Source organism: Strongyloides ratti (genome assembly GCF_001040885.1).
Source record: "Strongyloides ratti genome assembly S_ratti_ED321, chromosome : 2".
Classification (NCBI taxonomy): domain Eukaryota; kingdom Metazoa; phylum Nematoda; class Chromadorea; order Rhabditida; family Strongyloididae; genus Strongyloides; species Strongyloides ratti.
Genome location: NC_037308.1, coordinates 1758063 through 1779291, shown reverse-complemented (window position 1 = coordinate 1779291; position 21229 = coordinate 1758063). Strand labels below are relative to the sequence as shown.

Below are 21229 nucleotides of genomic sequence, written 5' to 3'. Positions count from 1 at the left end.
AAAAAAAAAATAGCACATGATTATGTATATTAATACTCGACAAAATTAGTAAAACTGCATCAGGGATTTCTATGGATAATACTTTCTTAAATATGTATTAATGATATAATATTTTGAATTTAAATATAAAATAATTAACATATTTAAATTGCACTTTTGCCCCTCCTACAAACCAAAACACTATTTTTTTATAAATATACATAAAAGTTTTAAATATCACTATTTACTACCAAATATAATTAATATTTTATTCTACAATAAAAGTACAAACTACTAAAAAAACAATAACAGTGATTAACGATAACAAATAAAAGTACAAAACAAAAAGAAAACAAAAAATAAAAACAACATAATAAAATGGAGCTTAATCTTCATCCCCTTCTTCTTCCTCCTCCTCTTCGACTTCATCGGATGATTCAAGATACATTTCTTCATCTAACATTTCCTCATCCAACAACTCTTCATCTTCATCCTCCTCACCTTCAACTTCAACTATACCTTCACCTGAAGAAGCAATACTTTCAATTGAAGATGTGTCAGAATCATTTCTTAGACGAGATGACTCAAGTGATTTTTCACTTTTTTTATTTAATTCAACCAAATCCTCTTTCTTTGATTTTTTGGTATCATTAACATTCTTTTCTTCTACCTCAACATCTGTCTTTGAAGCATCATCTTGAACTTTAGTTGGTATACTCCATGATCTTCCATAAAAAACATCAACCAATTGATTATTTAAAATCAAATTAGAATTCTTCTTAAAAGCATTATAGGCAGCTTGTTCAGTAGTGTATTTAACAAATGCAAAATTCTTCTGTTCACCACGAGGATCAGTTTGAATGTTAACAGTACCGTCTGGAAAAGCTTTCTCGAGAGCAGATTTTGGAGTGAAACTAGCCATTCCTCCAATATATAATTCGAATGGATTTAACGGTTGTTTTGATAATTTATTTTGACCCTGAACATCGCGGATTCCCAACCAATGAGATTCCATTTTACAACCTCTGATTTCTTTAGAAGATATTTCTTTAAGTACTTTCTTACAAATAGCTTCAGTTTTAAAAACTAAGTAGCAACTACATTTCTTTTTATTTCTGGTGAATCTAACAGATACTGAAGATGGAACCAACTTCTTTATTTCCTCAACCGTTGTATCAAGAGGAAGAGTCTTAATTCTTAAAGTACATTTTTCGCGTTCTTCACGACGTTTCATATCTTCTCCAAGTAATTCCTCGACAGTTTTTGAAAATTTAGATGAAGACTTGTTTTCAGAAACAGGTAATTTCTTAGGAATAACTGGTTCATCATCAGATGACTCGTCCTTTTTAACTTTTCCATTTCCATTTTGAGCTACTACCTTAGTTGGAGTTTTTGTTATTTCAGAGTCATCTTCAGAAACTTCTGCTTCTTCGTCAGAAACCTCTTCATCCTCTATCAACTCTTCACCCTCTTCTAATTCCTCATCCTCTCCTAATTCTTCGTCTTCTGCTAATTCCTCATTTTCTACCAACTCTTCTTCGTCTTCAATTATCTCCTCATCAATCTCTTCTTCAACTAGTTCTTCATCTGAATCTTCAACATCATTGTCACTCTCATCCATTTTCTCTTCATTGTCATCGAATGAAACAATAGCTTTTTTTTCTTTATTAGCATTAGCTTTACCACCCATCTTTTTGGCAAGCTTTACAAGTTCTGAATGCTCATTTTCAATTTTAGCATATTTAGTAGATGTTTCAAATTCATCTTCACTTTCAACGTCATTATTTAGTGGGTTATATTCACTATCAACTACTTTAAATTGTTCATCCTCATTTTGAAATTTTCTTTTACGATTATCATTACCAAATTTTCCACCGCGACCATTTCTATCGCCAAATTTTCCTCTGTCACCACCACGACTTCTGAAGCCACCTCTGTCATTATCGCGACCTCTGAAACCACCTCTGTCTCCACCACGACTTCTAAAACCACCTCTATCATTGCCACGGCCTCTGAAGCCTCCTCTGTCTCCACCACGACTTCTGAAACCACCTCTGTCATTATCGCGACCTCTGAAACCACCTCTGTCTCCACCACGACTTCTAAAACCACCTCTATCATTGCCACGGCCTCTAAAGCCTCCTCTGTCATTTCCTCTACCTCTCATACCTCCTCTATCATTGCTAAAACTTCTAGGAGATTTATTAAAGTCACTTCTTTTGTCAAAACTGGAATTATTTCTATCTCTAAAACCTCCTCTAGAATTTGAACCACCTCTACCACCACGAAAATCACCACGACCTCTACTACCAGACATCTGAGAATCTCTATTTTGAAATCCCATTCTAAAATATTAAAAATAATTAAAAAAAATATATATAAGATAATATAGATAAATATAAAGAAAAACGAGTGCCAAGAAAGTCCAATATTAAAATAGATATAATAATTAAACATTTAAATAATATTATTGTCTCGTGTGGAATTTGTCATCCCAAAACGATGTTTATGTCTGAGTAGAATGAAGATGACAGACGGCGGGTCTTATCATAAATTATTTAACTGTGATAGTTGAGGCTGGTAACATTCAATTGAAGTTTGGTAAAGCAAATGGATTTAATACTCTTGTAGTTTTATTTACATTTATTTCCTTTGAATTTATCATTTACATAGATAACGATTAAAATTGTTAAGAAGCAAAGAAGGTATTAAAAAATTCAATAGGTATTGTTATCAACTTTTAACAGTTTCTAGTCAAAAAAAATTTTTAATATGCTTAATTTTTATTGAATTTTAATATAATATCATAAATATGATGAACATTTTCCCAAACTTCTTCATAACGAGATTTTATGTGGACAAACACGTAAAATTAAGCCAACTAAGGTAAGGTTGGTAGTATTATTATTTATTGACAACTCTTATGATCTACTATTGGCATTACATTTGTCTGTTTTTTATTTTATTGATATCCTTTATAAGGACAGAATTTTCACTCAAAGATAATCTTAAAGATGACTTTCGAGAAACATTATTTATTACAAGATTGAAAAATCAGAAATTTTTTGCTCAATTTGACTTTAATATTAAGGTTGGAAATGTTAGTTCTCAAATATATGATCTTTTTCCAAGAACTATTGGTGAAATTGTTGAAAAACACTCTCTTGATTACCTTTCTTTTTCACTTGCATTTTCAAATTGGTTAACAAATGATTGGGGATATCAACCATATCCTGAACATCCTGTAGGATCTTCTTTAAAGGTAGTTTTTCACAATAATTCGGATCCTGATAGTAATTGGCCAAATCTTGTAAATGCTTTAAGTGGGATTTTTTGCGGATCTTGGCATAATTCTGCTACTTATTATACCAGAACAATAAACAAATTTTACAAAGAGGCTGTTTTTCCTGAAGAGTCTGTTTGTACTGAAAATTTCTTTCCATTCCTAAAAATATTGCCATGTAAAGGAGTTGCTGGAATCGCTAGTTTAATGAATACGGAGACTTTTTATGCTGCTGATTTTAACAGCATAAGTTTAAATTTTAATATAACTACAGGTATCTTAAAAGTGGTGGTAAATTTTGTTGCATCAAAAGATAAAGGTCTTAGAAATTTTGATTTTGAAAGTATATTTGGAAAAACTTTGTCTTCTTCTAGTTGTCAATTAGCTTCTTCATCTAAAGTGTATATAGAAAAGTTTCAAGGAATGGAATTTTCAGTTGTTCCTAATAAAATATTAAAGAAATATGGAAGAGAATTTTTAATGTATGATCTTTTGGTGTCAGGTTTGACTTCTGTATCAGGGAAATTTCAAGATCCAACTATCAAACCTAGAGAAAGACTTTCGTATCCACCTATGATAACTATTTACTCTTCAACATCACATGTAGGAGAACAATCAGGAAATGTTATTACAAAAATTAGAAATAAATATTCAACTGAGATTGATGTTGTCTTGTCACAATCAATTCAATGGTATATAAAAATTTTTTTACACTCATTGACATTTCAATGTGATGGTGTTAAAGTACCTTTTTCCTTTAAACATATAATTCAATCAAGAATTAGAGATCGTCCATATTATTATGAAATATCTACTACGCTTCCAAAAAATTCACTTTGTGTTCTTAAATTTAATTATGGTCTCCACCTTTTAAAAACTTCTGAATATCCTCCAGATGCTGAGAAAGGTCGTGTTATTGAAGGAATTAAATTAGATTTGTTACTACCATCTGAAATTTATTTTTCTAATGCAACATATATTAATATTGAGGAGACTGATATTCATAATAGCTTTATTAAGTTTACAATTTATGGTCATCCAATATCAATTCAACTTCCATTACCTGATTTTTCTATGCCATTTAATGTAATATGTATGGTTTGCACTGTTATGTTTAATTTTTACGGATCATTTCATGCGTTATCAACTAAAGTGTATGTTTTATTAATTAATTAATTATATTATTAACCAAATGTATTTTTTATAGATTCTTAATGTCAACTGGATCTATTAATGAACAACCTATATTAAGAAGAATATTATTAAGATTACGTGATAAAATTCGTAACTTTTTTAATAGAAAAAGTTTATCTGTCACAGAAGAAAAATTGAAAACCGATTAATGATCAATTTTTTTAAAGTGTATTTTTAAATGTATTATATATTGTATATACTATATAATTGTTTTTAAATAAATTATCAAAACATTTTATACTCAAAAATTTCTTCAAATTTTGTTCTTTGATATACTATTTATAATTTAACAAATGCTGTTTATTAAATATATTTTTTCGTGTAATTTATTATATATATTACAACATCATTATATGATAGTTTATAAGAAATTTTAATTATTATAAGACAGTATTTTATTTTGAGAAAGAAAAATATATATATATTACAATTATTTATTGACATTGATACACAAAAATTTATAATTTAAATTATGCATTGGCCGATTCTTTATCACATTTTTGGGATAATACAATTGTACTTTTCTTTTTATATGGAAATGTTGAGTATAAGTAAACGGCAAATAGGATAATAACTGTTCCAATTATAAGTAACAAATTTGGATAAATATTAAAAAGAAATATTGATACAACAGCAGTTGCAGCTATAATAAATCCAGAAGCAAAACATTTCAATATTGAAGATGCATGCTTAAGTAACAAAGCAACCACCATACCATGAAGACCAAATACAAAATATACTAATACTACCCAACCATCAAAACCAGAAAAAAATCCCTTTTCTAATATTTTTTGATAATCAGTCACTAGTGAGACACAAAGAAAAATTGGTACTGAAAAAAGTGCTAGCTGGAAATTTATGCACCACAGTGATTGGGTAGTTTTTTTAAAAATTTTTTCTAAAAATATTGAACTAAATCCAGATAAAATAGTTCCAACAAATACCATAAATAAACCAATTATTTGTGGTGGAATATTTAATGGATTTGGTAATGGATAATACTTTTTTTCAACTTTAGTATCATTTACAGTTAAATTTGTTGCTACAAAATTACTTTTCTTGGTTTCAGGTATTTTCCATTGAATCATAATAATACCCATAATAAGAACAACCATAGATATCCATTGGATACCAGACAATTTACTTTTTAACAATGTTACAGCAAAAAGTGCAGTTGTTAAAATTTTCAATTGTTGTGTCACTAATAATACTGTTGCATCAAGATAACTAATGGCATATTGGAATAAGAGATTCTGTATGGCATATAAAAAAGCTGGTATTCCTGTATATAATGAATTTTTCCAATTAATAAATGTACCTACATATAATATTTTCATTGCTTTCTTGAATGATTTATGTTCATAAGTTAAAAACCATATTGATAATATTAATTTAAAACTTTCACCAACAACTAAGCCAACAGATGCTATATACATTGATTCTACTGATCTAAAACGAACATAACGTAGGGTACAAATTGAAAAAGTTCCCAAAAATACAAATATAACTAGTGAAAATGTCTTCAAACTAACTAAAAAAAAATTAAAATTTGAATATGAAACTTACATAAATCTTTAAATCTTGAAAATATTTCCTTTTTTTCCTTTTTTAATAGCTCAATATCATGAGTTTTCTGTGGAACAGGAGAATATTCAACATTATTTACAGATCCATTGATATGGGAATTTTGATTATTGTTTGAATAATTTAATGACATACTATTCACATTTTCATCATTAATTTCTTGGCTATTTAAATTATCTTTTATTGTTGATTCTCCACCTAAAACTTTTTTTGGTACAATATCAGACGGGGAAATTGTATGATTATTACCACCAACCATTTTATCCTTCTCACAGTAAATTTTTGCTATATAAATATATTTATATAATAAATTTAAGAAAAATATTTTACACAAATAAAATATGAATATTTTCTTATATTAACTTACATTTATTTAGATTTTTCTTTGTAAAAATAGGTTTCTGAGTTATTTTTTTTCCAAAATTAATTAAATTATTATCATTTAAATTAATATACTTATTTTGATTTTTTGTTGATAATGATTGACTCTTATTTTTGTTCTCCGAAGAGTCAAAAATATACTTAAAAATAAATTAATAATTAATATTCGAAAATTAAATTAAAAAAAAATAATTTTTTAAATTACGTTTTTAAATAAGTGTATAAACCTTGTTATCTTATGCATATTTAATTATTGGTAAAGTTAATTGACAATTTCTTTTATAAAGGTGTGCTATATTGAATTTTCCTCTTATATCTTAATTATCTTTATCCACATTTCAAAGAAAAATTTATGTTATTTAATTTCTTATCTTCTAATTTAACCAGTATTTTTTATTCCAAAATCAAGAATGTTAAATTATAATGTTATATATATATATAAGTATATATCACACTTTACAGGTTCACTTTTAAAAACTTTTTCTTACTTAGAATTAAATACGAATTAATATGATTTATAAATATTTATAATTAATTTAAACCAGTTTGTATGTATAATTTTCAAAAACTTTTTTTTTTATAATTTATTTGCTTCTTCCATATATATACACTTATATAATAACATAAAGCAAGAATATTTAATTTATATGTTTCTTTTAATCTTAAAAGCCTTTACCGATCATTCAAAAAGATTAAATATTCATTAATCATATAATTATCCACAAATTCTATAAACAATATAATATGATTATGTTGCAAAAAAAAAATGTATTAATTTAAATAATTCATAAAAGTTAAAAAGAACAACGATTTTCAAGTATTATTGTATTTCTTTTTTTTAAAAAAAAAGTACATAATTTATGCAGACAGATAAATAAAAGAATATTTGATTAGTTTAACTCAATAAAAGGTATAACAAATATTTAACAATGACTAATAAAAATTAAGACATTAAGAAAATTAAATGATCCATAAATTTATCATAAAATGTAAATATATTTATATGTATTAATATCTATGAAAACATAGAATATTATATTATGTATCATGAAAATGATGTTTAAAATTTGATAAGAAAAATATTTATAAATAGAAAAATATAAAAATGAGAGAAAAAAAAAATTATGTGGGAGAATTGTATCAAAGTTTAAATAAGAAAAACTAACACATCAGCTTGAATACCCCATTTAAACTATAAGATGAAATATAATAAAATGAGAAAATTTTGTAATGATAATATATTTTTACAATCATTTGATAATGTCCTTATTCAAATATAATATATAACTAATTCTGATAAGAACATATTAGCATTATTTTTGATCAATATTAAGAAAAAATTGATAAGAATGACTCAAGCATGTCTTTAAATATATGAAAGAAAAATAAAATAATCACATGTATGTATAAAGAAAATCTTTTTTCTTTTCTAAATAATTTTTAAAAAGTAAACTTTCTTATATAATTTACATCTTTTTTTTTTTATCTTTTTATTACTGTAATCAAATCTCATTTTTAACAAAAAAAAATTAAGATATTAAATATTTTTAACTATAAATGAATCTAAACTTAAAAAAAAAAATCTAAAAATAAAAAATATTAATATGTTTGAAGTATATCATAAACAGAACAATAAGAACTTTGCCGGTTTTGGAAATTTGACATACTCCTTATTAATCTAAAATAGATGATATCTCAATGATTACATATTTTTTATTATAGTTTAAAATTTACCTATTTTTGTTTTTATCTTATCATTTTATTTATACTTTAAAATAATATTTATAATTTTTATTTTTATAATTCTTATTTAATTTTTTCTTTTTTAACGTTTAAAAATTCTAGTTTAACAGTAATTTTTTTTTTATTTTAAGCAAAATTATTAAATCAATCTACTTAAAAAAAATATTACATATGTATATAAAACTTTTGTTATATTTATTACTTCTAACTAATCTATCTTATTCTCTAAATGATGACAATGGAGAAGATCCTCAAATTGATACATGTTTTTTGTTATCTTCAAAAACAAGTAAAATAACATTTGAACCAATAATAGTTGAATCGAAGTTAAAAAATTATATATTTTATTTAATAATACAAAAAAATTCAACAGGAGAGGTTGGAGTTATATCAATTAACCAATTATCAGAAAATAACAAACAAATATGGTACAATACATCAATTATACGAAGTGAAAATGAAATTGTTATAGAGTATTCTTCTAATATATCATTAACCAAAATTAAACTTCCAGCTAATCAAACAAATGATATTCGTCTTTTTATTGAATTAGATTTATTAAATAAATATTTTAGTGGATATACCTATTCTAATAATAATGAGAAAATACATGAAGTTAATGTTAAATTAAAAAGTTTAAATATAAATAATAATTTATCAAATATTTATGTTTCATTAGGATCATTAGACAATTTTGGAAATGGTTTTATTGGTGAAGTTGATTTTAAATATATTAAAATTGATGGAAAAAAATATTTTTTACCTAATAATAAAATATTTAGTGGAGATATAGCTATAGAAGAAAAGTGTACTCAATTAGATGATATAAAGGACAAAAAAAGTTTAATTGGGATATGTACATATAGTGAAAAAAAACAATGCTTAAATGGTGGAATGTGTCAAATAAATAAAAATGGTGACCCTGAATGTTTATGTCCAAATAATGATTATACAGGAAAGTATTGTCAATTTGCTCTAGTTCCAAAAACGTGTTCGTACATACCATCTTCAGGTATTCATAAAATAGATGTTGATGGTAGTGATATTGGTGAAATGGGTTATGTAAAATGTGATAATGGTACAACTATTATATCACATAACTTTCCTCCAAATACAATAATAAGAAATAAAAATATAACTCAAAATTTATCATATGATATTAGTTATAAATTAATGTCTTACATACAAATTAGAAATTTAATACAACGTTCACAGAAATGCCAACAGATGGTTACTTATAGTTGTTATGGAAACGCTCCTCTTTATTTCAAAGAAGGTTATACATCCTTTGAAAGTATTTATTATGGTGGATTAAAGCCATTTTATAAATTAAATGATAATAATGAATTCCAATGCAATTGTAAAAAAAACAATGAATGTTTGAAAACAAATGTTAATTGTAATTGTGATATCAATGATAATGAAATAAAAAATGACACTGGGGTGTTTGTCAATAGAATGAATGTTGGTATACGAAAAATTAATGTGTTTAATATACCATCAATAAATGATATTCAAAGAGGATTAGGATTACTAAATATTAGCGATTTATCATGTTATGGTGATATTGGTTATGAAAATGATTTCACTCTTTCTTTTACAACAAAAAATAGTATATTATTATTTTATAGACCAATTGCCAGGCGTATTGAATTTGAGTTTCGATTAACAACTTCCAAAGACAACTTTAATATTATTGAAATTAATGACAAAGAAATATTTATCAATCTATTTATTAGTAATAATAAATTTATTTTTAATATCAAAAATAGAACAAAAATTATAGAAGAAAAAATGTTAAATTATTCAAAAGTTATTGGTGATACCTCTTGGAATCATGTTATTTTAGAATTAAATCGTCATGAGTTAAGAATTTCTATTGATGACTCTTATATAATTATTAGTAATACAGATATAATACAAAAAGTTGAACAATTATTTGGAAAAAATTTAGAATTTAAATTAGAAAATTTTATTGGTTGTATAAGAGCTTTATATGTTGATGATATTTTGGTAAATTTATCTCAAGAATTATTGTTATCAAATAATGAAGGTATTTATGTGGGATGTCGATTGATGTGTCAAAAGGATACATGTTTACATGGATCAAAATGTATTGAAAATATAAAAGAAAATACTTATGAATGTAAATGTAAAGATGATAATATATATTATGGTGATCATTGTCAATTTAGTATAAATCAAAATACAGATATATCATTTACAAATCCTTATGAATCATATATTGGTTATGATAGTAAAAAATCTCTTAAAAATATTAGTTCTATCTATCAAAATATAACAATGTCATTTAAAACTGATCAAAGAAAAGCTTTACTGATATATGCCATGGATGAGGTAAATAATTTTATTCAAATTCATCTTTCAGATGAATATAGAATTATTCTTTCAATGAATTATGGTAATATTTCAAAACAATGTACTGTTTATTCAGATAAAGGAACACATTTTAATAATATGGAATGGAAACAAATTCAATTAAAACATTTTAAAAATAATGTAACATTATTTGTTGATAATCAATCTTGTAGTATAATTGGATCACCTTTATTAACAAAAACATATGTAGTTCTGGATGAAGCTGATGATGAAATTGTTATACCTCCTATTCTTCCTGGACAAATTAATATATTACCATATAAAGTTTTGTATGTTGGAGGTGTACCAAGAGCTAAGGAATCTGGAGATTTAATTACTTGGTCAACTATATATAATACAAAATTACCATCAATTTTAGGATGTATACGTGGTCTCAAATTTTCATCTAAATTTCTTGATTTACGATTCTCTGATTTAAAATCTTCAAATAAAGAGGCTGTAAAAATGAAATGTCAGTATAGTTCATGTGATCTCATAAATTGTCAAAATAAAGGATATTGTTCAGTTAAATGGTTTCAACAAGATCCTAAAGAAACATTCTGTGACTGTTCCAAAACAAGTTTTTATGGTCCAACCTGTGAGGACGATGATACAATAAAATTCTCAAAATTTGATCAACAATTTTCATTTGATATGACAAAAATAAGAAGAAGGTACGATTTATTTGATAGTAAAACTCAAAGTTTTAAATTTGCCTTTTCAACAGATATGGATGAAAGCACAAAATTAAAAAATCAAGTTTTATCATTAATTCAAATGGATGATGAAACAGAAAACATAGAAATATTACTAGAAACAAATAAGAAAATAACTATAAATATTAATAATCAAAAGATACAATTTAACAATAATTTTACTGATGGATATCGTCATTTCATTCAAATGTTATTTGACCAAAGAAAGCACAAAATATGGTTAATTGTTGATGATGATAAAAAACTTATAAATCAATCCATAATATCATATAATTTGGCTAAAGTTAAAAAATTTATTTTTGGTTATTCTGGTTTAGATGATAAAAATATTGGTTATAATGGTTATATATCAAATATTGATATAAATTATCACAAATCTAATCATTTTCATTTTATGCCATTAAAGTATTACAAAGATCCTGGTGATGAATATTATGATTGTATAAATGTAAAACCAAATAATAATTCTACATTATTAATTAACTATAAAAGTTCTTTCAAAGTAACTGAAAAACCATTAATAAATAAAAATAGTGGAGAGTTAGATTTTCCTATTTGGGATGTTCCATTAAAAGTTAGTTTAATCAAAGAATCTCTAAATATTTCAACATTAACTGATGAACAAAAAGACGAAGATGGATTTAATTATACAATTCTTATTATTGCTATAATAATTATTTTTATTATCTTATTAATCTTTATTATCATTGGTTTATGTGTTTCTGTAAACAAAGGTCATCAAAGAAAGTCTGTTCCTATCTTAAAAAATTTAAAAAATTCTCCTACGAAAAGTACTTATGTACCAATTGGAGAACAATTGTCACCATTAAATGATACGACTATATCATACTATCCAAACAAGGATGATTATACATTACCGGAACCACAAATAGATCCAGATCCAATTGAACAAATACCACCAATAGAAAATCATGTAAGTTCAATTGCCTAGTTAATATATTCTTCCCCTTTTTTTTTACCATTTTTTTTTTATTTTCAAAATTTAGCCATATTTTTATTCTACCTCCACTCAACTTTATTTTACTCCTCAGGAATCGCTGACATCTAACATGGAGCTTATGAAACAAGATTCAGAAGAAAATAATGATGATGATGATCCATTAATAAAATTAACAGACTATGAAGAGGGAAGGAATAGTATGATATATATTAACTAATATATTTTATATTTATAATAATAACAAAAAAAATATTAAAAAAATTAAATATTTTATTTTTCTTTATATTACATTAATGATAGCGGAAGTAGCGATCAATTTCTAATAAATCATCTAATATTGTCCATACACTTCTTCCAACTCTTTTAGCTATCTTTTGTTGAACACGAAAATCAAGGAAGAAAAATTGTCGTATAAATGATATATCAAGAACATTTCTTAATGAAGATTGAATTTTATGAGGTATTGGATCGACTGCTCTTGATATTCTAAAATTTAATTTACATCCTTGTGGCATAACCCTAGATAATACTATTTGAAGGAAAGCTAATCTTCTGTAATGTTGTTCATCTATTGTATCAACAAAACCTAAGTCTCCATCTAATGTTCCATAAAGGACACTCTGCCTCTGCCTACAATAACCTTCTCTTTCAATAAAAAATTTATCATGATTATTACATTTAATATTTAAAAATGCTGATATTGGTGATGATAAATATATTTCTGAGGTAACCGTTAAAGCACAAATATTTCTATTTGCTCCACCACTACCATTATAAGTATAAAATGTTAAATTTCCTTGTTTATCACCATGTAAAAATGCCATTTGACCATCTCTAAAAATAAAATCTGATGCTAAAGATAACCTTAAAAATCTTCTTGCTTCTTCAGCTACCACTGAAAGTACTTTATATTCCTTTTGATATCTCATAACAGCAAGTCCATTACAAATATCTTCTACTATGAGTAAATCTCTAAATGGTACCAATCTTGTTATATACACATTTCTATCCAAAAATGATATACCATGAAGTTCACCATCTCTATATTGCCAAATAAAAACTTTTGTTCCCATTCCAGACATCAAAAAACCATTTAAACCTGTTAATGCTGTTACACCATTTTTATGTTCTTTAGAATAAACTTCTTTTAATTTTTCTGTACAAGTTGGATTTTCAGGGTCTGGAACAACGTCAATAATTTCATATAATATTATTCTTCCTCTAGATTGAATTTCTTCACTTTGATTAAAGGATGTTCCAACAGCTATATAACTTTGTACAGTTCTTGGATTTTCTTCTATTTGTAATCTAACTTCAGAACAACATGTTACATATTCATGATCAGGAAATGTTATTTCAGTTGATGGAATTTCCATCCAATTATTCATAGAATAAAATGAAACTTTATATATAGGTCCTTTTGGTAATAAAAATCCTTTTTGTACATTTACATGTTCACAAAATTTTTCATCATTTACAGAATACCATACTCTATCAAGATCAATTTCTTCAGAAGTTACCATAATAGCTAAATTTCTTGATAACATAGATACCATATGATGTACAGTACATTTCTTGGTTATCTTTTTACCTGGATAAGGAATATCATATCTAATAAAATCATCTATTTTAGCTTGTATCAAATTACCAGTTTCAGTAACATATCCTAAAATACTTCCATGAGTTTTAGTACTAATAGAAAAACATTTATCAATATATGATTCAACATTAAAATGATGAAGTACTGATCCATGTTTACCATAATAAAATAATGCAGGATATTCACCAGCAATCATACAAATATCTTTATATCTTCCTAATTCTCTTAAATAATAAAATGTTTGTTTGTAATCACATACAAATTTCATTCCTTCACCAGCATTTTCATAACAAATTGAAGATACATCCCAATGATGTTGAAGTCTACTAAACATAAAAGCTGGTCTATCATTTCTTGCATTATGCATAAGTTTAGCTTCATAAAAACCTATCTGATTATTTACACGTACTATCATTATTTGAACTAACGAGTTTAAACCACATGATAAAAACATTATATCTTTAATTAACATTTTATAATGAATACCATTTTCTCTTTCAATATCTATAATTTCACTATGATTTCTTGCTTTTTGATATTTTATTCTTTTTTTTATATAACTATTATCCCATATCTTTGGAGGTAAAAAAACTAATTCACTTGTTCTAAATATTATATTTAATTGTGGTAAAGCATATAATTCCATACTACCATCAAAATAACAAACAGCAACACAAAATGTTACTTCCATTTTATCAGGATCTATTGCTGATGTTTGAATAGCTTTTTTTGGATTTCTATAATATTCCTCATCTTGATAATTTTTATTTAAATATCCATTACAAAATATACCATTACTATTAACTATCATTGATTTAGAAGCTCCATAAAGAGCATGTTCAGTAGCATTATCAATATTAAAATCTCTTTCTTTTTTTTCATTTCTTTTAATTTTAATTGGTGTATTTGTTAATGAATCAGTAAATTTTCTATTATATATACCACTTTTATCTTTTATAATATCAAAAGCAGTTACTGATGACAATGAATGAGATCCATTAGAAAAAGCTCTCCTTCTAACAACTAAAAAATTATCCTGTTCTCTGACACGATAAATATGTAAATTTCCATTTTCTGTTACCATACCAATAAGAGGTTCTTCAAATTTAACCAAAACAACATTTGATGAAAGATTCAATACAACTGATGATAATAATTTACCCTCTTTAGATATAATTATTTTTGTTTTTGTAACTTGAATACAATATTTTCCTTTATGACTTGTTGTAAAAAAAATTGTCTCTTCTTCATCATCAAAACCTAAACTTTTTAATTTTGTCATTTGTTTCTCCACACTATGAATAGTTAATTCTCCAACTTTAGATGAAACAATATAATTAAAATCATTTTTATCAGTTAATTTAGAGCAAAATAAATTGCAATTTTTATTAAATATATGTTCACTTAAAATAATTGGTCTAAAAGATTTTTGTAAATGAAGAATACCACTATCTCCTTCATGTCCAACAATAGCAAAAACATCAAAAGTATGATAGTTAGCTATATCTTTATATTTTTCACTAATATTCTCTGGTGGAGCTACATTAAATGATCTTATTGGACCATAATTAAATAATTCATCCACTTTTCTCATTTGTAAACCATCAACCCTAATTAAACCCCTACTATCATCTTCAGATGATGGAACAACTCTTTCAAAAAGAAATTCCTCAACTCTTCTAACTTCTTCATCAATTTCTGTATCTTCAATTTGATCACAAGTATCAGCAAAAATTTCAGCCTCTTTAAAAGTAAATTTTTCTTTTGTATACTCTAACAACAAATGATTTCCAACATGACTACCAACAAAAACATAACCAGGAGAAAGACTTGTTAGAGCTGAACAACTAGGTATACCACAAACTTTGAGTAAATAAATATTGTTAACTGAAGATGTTTCATTAGTCGTTAAATGTATAGAATAAAGACTTCCATTACAACTACCAATTAAAACTTCTGAACAAGAAATAACTGTTGCAACAGGAGCTTGTAAATCAACTTCTAAATGATGAAAATCTTTAACTGGAAATTTTGTAAATTCATCTGAACATCCATTAAGAGATATTCCTTGAGGAGCACAATTTTGATTCATATAAAGTATATGATTAACTCCTATAAGAACAGCTCCACCAACTGGATCAGGTATTGGTAGTAGTGTCTTTAAATCTGATGGTAAACCTTTTGTATGCCATATAATAGAATGACCCTGAGTATCTAAATCAAGACAAACAGCTACCAAAGCAACTGTATCTGATATTAAAGCGGCTCTTCCAATATTAGTTTTCATTGCATCATATAAAATTAAAACTGTTGGTTTTACATAACCAGCTGTAAATGATATTCCTAAAATATTTTTCAATCTTATTTTTAAATGTTTCAATGATATTGTTTCTTGTTTTCTGTGACAATATACACCTAGCGGAACTATACCCAAATGACTATCAGGTAAATTAGTTATTACCATATTACCAGCATCATCAGCAGCCAAAAATTGAGCTTCACGATGACATATCTTACTTACTGATATTGAAATATCCATAGCAAAATCATGATGAGAAATTGCTGTTAATTCATTTAATCTTGTATCCCATTGATTTAATGTTACTCGATAGTCAGGAAATGATATTGCAACTATATTTGTTTTATCTTCACTACCTAAAAACAAGATTTGAAGAAAAATAATAAATAAAACTTACTTTGACAATTAACAATAACCAATCCATTTGGTTCTTCTAATAATTTTAATGAATATATTTGCTCTAATTCAGTATCCTTTGCCTGTTGATTTTCTTTTTTCTTTATTTGATAAGGATTTAATCTAAAAATTCTTAACCATTTCCCACCAATTGTTATTAATTCTTCACCAGGACCTGGAATAATTTTTCCATAAGCTGACAACTTAATAGTTGTCGAAGAAGTTACCTCATCTACACAGTAAAACATGTAGAAGCATTAAAAAGAAACAGACAACAATTTCAAATGCGAATATCAATTCAAATTCTCTTCATACCATGTGTATACATTTTACCAACGGTGTTTTCCACTTAAGATTTTTGTTGGTTTTTATTGCTTTAACATATAATGTTTGCAAGTTATCATCCATTAAAAAAAGTTGAAGATCCACCTGAATCATTTTTATCTGCTATTGAAACTTTCTCAAGACTTCAATTTTATTCTGAACTGCAATCTTTATTATCTGGAAAATCCTCTGATTATTTTTATTCATCAGTTACAGAAAGATATACTAAAATTTCTTTAGTTCCTACTTATTCTTCAACATTTTCTATAAAATCTGCATATTACGATGTTTTCAATTTCAATGAACATGATATTAACATGATTAATCATGTTCTGGAGACAGCTGCTATATATCATTCTTTAGCTGATCGTTGTGTATCAACTGAAAATAATTTAAAAGATTCTTTAGCTGATATCTTTTCACAAAGTATTGTTGAATGTGTATTGAAAAATTATCTAGATGAATTACCTAAAGATCCTATTCCTGATGAATTATTTCAATTTTCACTTTTATGGAGAGATCGACTTATTTATTTCAATCATGTTCATCTTGGTTTACATTCTGAAATAGGATTAAATATTCTTAATAATCTTTATAAAGAATATACTTCAAAAGTTTCACAAACTTGGGAATCTGAATCACTAAAAATGATTCTTTACAATTTGTATAAACGTTTTATGCTTCAATTAAAAGAATGGCTTTTGTATGGAAAATTACCGTATCACAACAAAGATTGGATATTTTACAAAAGACAAGAAACACCAGATTGTAGGAAATGGACTGAATGGATTTCTCCAAGAACAAAGTTGTTTCCAATATCTATGAAATATATTGTAAGTATTTTCGATGATTTTTTGTCCATTGGAAAAGCTCAACTTTTTCTTCAAGAAGCAAATTATAGGACTAAATTTAAGGAAAATGTTCAAAAAATGAGTGAATTATTTGATGAATTAAAAGAACCAAGTGTTTTCTATGAAATTCAAAGTCGCTATAATTTATGTTGTATAGCAGAGAAAATGAAAAGAATCGCAAATGATTATATTATTGAAAGAATATTTGATGATGAACATTTAATGGATCATTGGCACATAATTAAAGCATATTTCTTGTTAACAGATATGGATGTTTGTAGGAAAATTCTTTCAAATGTGGAAAACTCTGTTGAAATAACATTGGATCAAATAAATTTTGATTTCTCTAACGTTATAAATTCTTGCGATTTGATTCGTAAATCACATATTCAACCATCATTTACAACATTTTCATATACTAATCCTCACGCTTCACAAAGAAACACTACTGGATTTATTATACCAAATTTAAATTTTGCTACTATGGAACCAATTGGTATTAATTTTTCATCTTCATTAACAATTTCTATTGTTATGGATGAAAAAACTTTTAAATCACTTCAAAGAATTTTTAAATTAACATTATCTTTATCAGCTGTTTATTCTGGTTTTGAAGAAATTATACCGTTAATAAGAGAAGGATTTTTATCTATACCAAGAAGTATGAATCCTACAAGAGAAGACTATCCCTTGTATAGATTAATGATTCATTTTAAAAGAACTTTTCATTGGATAAATTTATTTCTTCATAAATGCTATCATTATGTTTTTATTTATATTATTCCTAAACATACTAAAGAATTTGAGAATACATTGACATCTCTTGGATCAATTGATTTAATTATTAATGAAATGAGATCGTTTTTAAAAAAACTAAGGCACGATCTTTTTATGGATGAAAAATCAAAGGTAACTATATATTTTATTAAATTTATTATTTTTAGAATGTTTTTATAACACTTTTGGAGACACTGTGTTTCTGCAACGATTATCTTTACTTTTTAAAAAGTAGTTTATACAAGATAATTACCCCAGACGTTAAATTGTCACCTGTAGAAGTAGTTTCAATGGAAAGAGAAATATCCTCTTTTTTAACAATTTTTATAAACAAATTAGATCATATAGGTGATTGTATCACTAAAGAGTGCCCTCAAAGTTCAATGAATATTGAAAGAAAAGATTTTTATAGTATGATTTTACAACTTCTTAATAATGGTGCTTTTTTTTAATTTGTATTGTATTTGTATATTTTGATGTAGATATTTTTTTGCTGAATACTAATAAATTTCTAAAATGCATTTTTTTTCTACTTATCAATATAATATCACATAAAATGGATACAATCAAAAAAAAATAAAAAGTACATGAAATATATAATAAGAGAAAAAAAATCTAAGTATATAAATTAAAGTATTTTTTTTATAATAAGAAAATTTTAGTTGGCAAAAAGTTTAACAACATAAAATTTTATCATGTTTATAATAGAAACAGTAGTAACTTATCAAAATATTACTAATTATAATAGTCTGATATCTGATTTTAACTTTTCAAGTTTTGTACAAAATATAGTCGAAATTATATTTAAAATTCATATTTTTCCAAGAATTATCAGATTTGTGTAGTTTCATTTTCAAAAACTAAAAAAAGTTATTTTTTATAACTTATGCTCGAGGTCAAATTAGAAACATTTAGACCAATTTTGAAAATATTTTGAAGATATTTTTTCAGAAACAACTTTTTCTAGGCTAACTTTTAAAGGGGAATCGAATAAACTAGTCCCATGGCAATATGATAAGTTTTAGTCAAAATATGAAAGGTCAGGAACAATGAATATTTAGAAAAAATTTCCGCCTTTGGTTGTATCTCGCTTCAAAATTAAGATATAAACAAACAAATTTCTGGAATCAACTACTATTCAATTTTCATATAGGGTCTACGTTTAAACCATTTTTATATCTCCAATAGTTATTGAGATATAAAAAATGATGACAATAAATTAGGCGCGCAAAAATACCAGTCACTGTATCTCAAGAACGGTTGAAATTTAGAAAATATTTTCAACGTAGACTATATCTTAAAAGTTTAAAGAAGCCCAGCGCATCTAGTCTCATGCTTCTAGGAGGTCATTTACTTGAGTTATGAGTTTCATACTTGAAACTTTTTCAAGATACATTTTTCACTATATCTCGAATTCAAGAAGAGATACGAAGATTAGACTAGGTTTAATCGACTTCACGCAAAAATCTGATCTAGAATAGTTAATTTAATTTTAACATTTTTAATTGCATCAAAGAAGTCGGATTTTTTCAAAAAATATTCACCGCTTTCGCCTCAAACTTTGACTCATCATAACTTCTCAAGTTTTTATTTTGATATAGCCTTGATTATATTCAAAATTCATGATTTTCCAAGGGCTATCAGATAAGTATAGTTTTATTTTGAAATTCGAAAAAAAGTTGTTTTTTTAGTACTCATTTTGGATGTCAAGTTTGGTATATTTGGACCAAGTGTGAATCTTGAAAAATATTAGAGACATTTGAACAGAAACAATTTTTTCTAGACCAACTTTTCATGGGGAATTCAACGAAACTATTCTCATAGTAATCTGATAAGTTTCAGCTGAGTTATTGAAATGTCGTGACAATGAATATTTAGAAAAAATTTCCGCCTTTGGTTGTATCTCGCTTCAAAATTAAGATATAAACAAACAAATTTCTGGAATCAACTACCATTCAATTTTCATTTAGGGTCTACGTTTAAACTTTTTTCATATCTTAATTAATTATTGAGATATAAAAAATGATGACAATAAATTAGGCGCGAAAAAATACCAGTCACTGTATCTCAAGAACGGTTGAAATTTAGAAAATATTTTCAACGTAGACTATATCTTAAAAGTTAAAAGAAGCCCAGCGCATCTAGTCTCATGCTTCTAGGAGGTCATTTACCTGAGTTATGAGTTTCATACTTGAAACTTTTTCAAGATACATTTCTCACTATATCTCGAATTCAAGAAGAGATACGAAGATTAGACTAGGTTTAATCGACTTCACGCAAAAATCTGATCTAGAATAGTTACTTTAAATTTAACATTTTTAATTGCATCAAAGAAGTCGGATTTTTTCTAAAAATATTCCCCACTTTCGCCTCTAACTTTGACTCCTCACAACTCATCAAGTTTTGGTTTTGATATAGCCTTGATTATATTTAAAATTCTTCATTCTTCAGGGGCTATCATATGAGAGTATTATCATTTCAAAATTCTAAAAAAAAAATTTTTTTTTGTATTCATGCTGAAGGTCATGTTGGAAATATTTGGACCAATTGTGAATCTTGAAAAGTATTAAAGCTATTTTTATAGGAACAAGTTGTTTCAGACCAACTTTTCATAGGGAATTCAATGAAACTATTCTCATTGTAATCTGATAAGTTTCAGCTGACTTATTAAAATGTCGGGACAATGAATATTTAGAAAAAATTTCCGCCTTTGGTTGTATCTCGCTTCAAAATTAAGATATGAACAAACAAATTTCTGGAAT

General features: G+C 25.8%; 6 protein-coding genes across 6 annotated transcripts; 3 read left to right on the top strand and 3 right to left on the bottom strand.

Annotated features, from left to right (window-relative positions):
* Positions 1–364: 364 nt before the first annotated feature.
* On the bottom strand, positions 365–2323 carry SRAE_2000053200 (RNA recognition motif domain and Nucleotide-binding, alpha-beta plait domain-containing protein; the record flags this gene model as incomplete). The annotated part of the gene is made up of 1 exon (XM_024651373.1): positions 365–2323. One exon carries the CDS (start codon positions 2321–2323, stop codon positions 365–367), a length of 1959 nt encoding a protein of 652 aa, XP_024505057.1.
* A 579-nt stretch (positions 2324–2902) lies between these two features.
* On the top strand, positions 2903–4605 carry SRAE_2000053100 (GPI transamidase component PIG-T; the record flags this gene model as incomplete). Its single annotated transcript, XM_024651372.1, has 2 exons — positions 2903–4416; positions 4470–4605. The coding sequence occupies 2 exons, from the start codon at positions 2903–2905 to the stop codon at positions 4603–4605; spliced, it is 1650 nt and encodes a 549-aa protein (XP_024505056.1).
* A 321-nt stretch (positions 4606–4926) lies between these two features.
* On the bottom strand, positions 4927–6665 carry SRAE_2000053000 (UDP-galactose translocator; the record flags this gene model as incomplete). The annotated part of the gene is made up of 4 exons (XM_024651371.1): positions 4927–5963; positions 6023–6325; positions 6408–6561; positions 6627–6665. The coding sequence occupies 4 exons, from the start codon at positions 6663–6665 to the stop codon at positions 4927–4929; spliced, it is 1533 nt and encodes a 510-aa protein (XP_024505055.1).
* Positions 6666–8335: 1670 nt separating this feature from the next.
* On the top strand, positions 8336–12437 carry SRAE_2000052900 (Axotactin; the record flags this gene model as incomplete). Its single annotated transcript, XM_024651370.1, has 2 exons — positions 8336–12193; positions 12267–12437. The coding sequence occupies 2 exons, from the start codon at positions 8336–8338 to the stop codon at positions 12435–12437; spliced, it is 4029 nt and encodes a 1342-aa protein (XP_024505054.1).
* A 73-nt stretch (positions 12438–12510) lies between these two features.
* On the bottom strand, positions 12511–16763 carry SRAE_2000052800 (Cleavage and polyadenylation specificity factor subunit 1; the record flags this gene model as incomplete). The annotated part of the gene is made up of 3 exons (XM_024651369.1): positions 12511–13811; positions 13869–16475; positions 16517–16763. The coding sequence occupies 3 exons, from the start codon at positions 16761–16763 to the stop codon at positions 12511–12513; spliced, it is 4155 nt and encodes a 1384-aa protein (XP_024505053.1).
* A 138-nt stretch (positions 16764–16901) lies between these two features.
* On the top strand, positions 16902–18647 carry SRAE_2000052700 (Gamma-tubulin complex component protein family-containing protein; the record flags this gene model as incomplete). Its single annotated transcript, XM_024651368.1, has 1 exon — positions 16902–18647. One exon carries the CDS (start codon positions 16902–16904, stop codon positions 18645–18647), a length of 1746 nt encoding a protein of 581 aa, XP_024505052.1.
* Positions 18648–21229: the final 2582 nt, after the last annotated feature.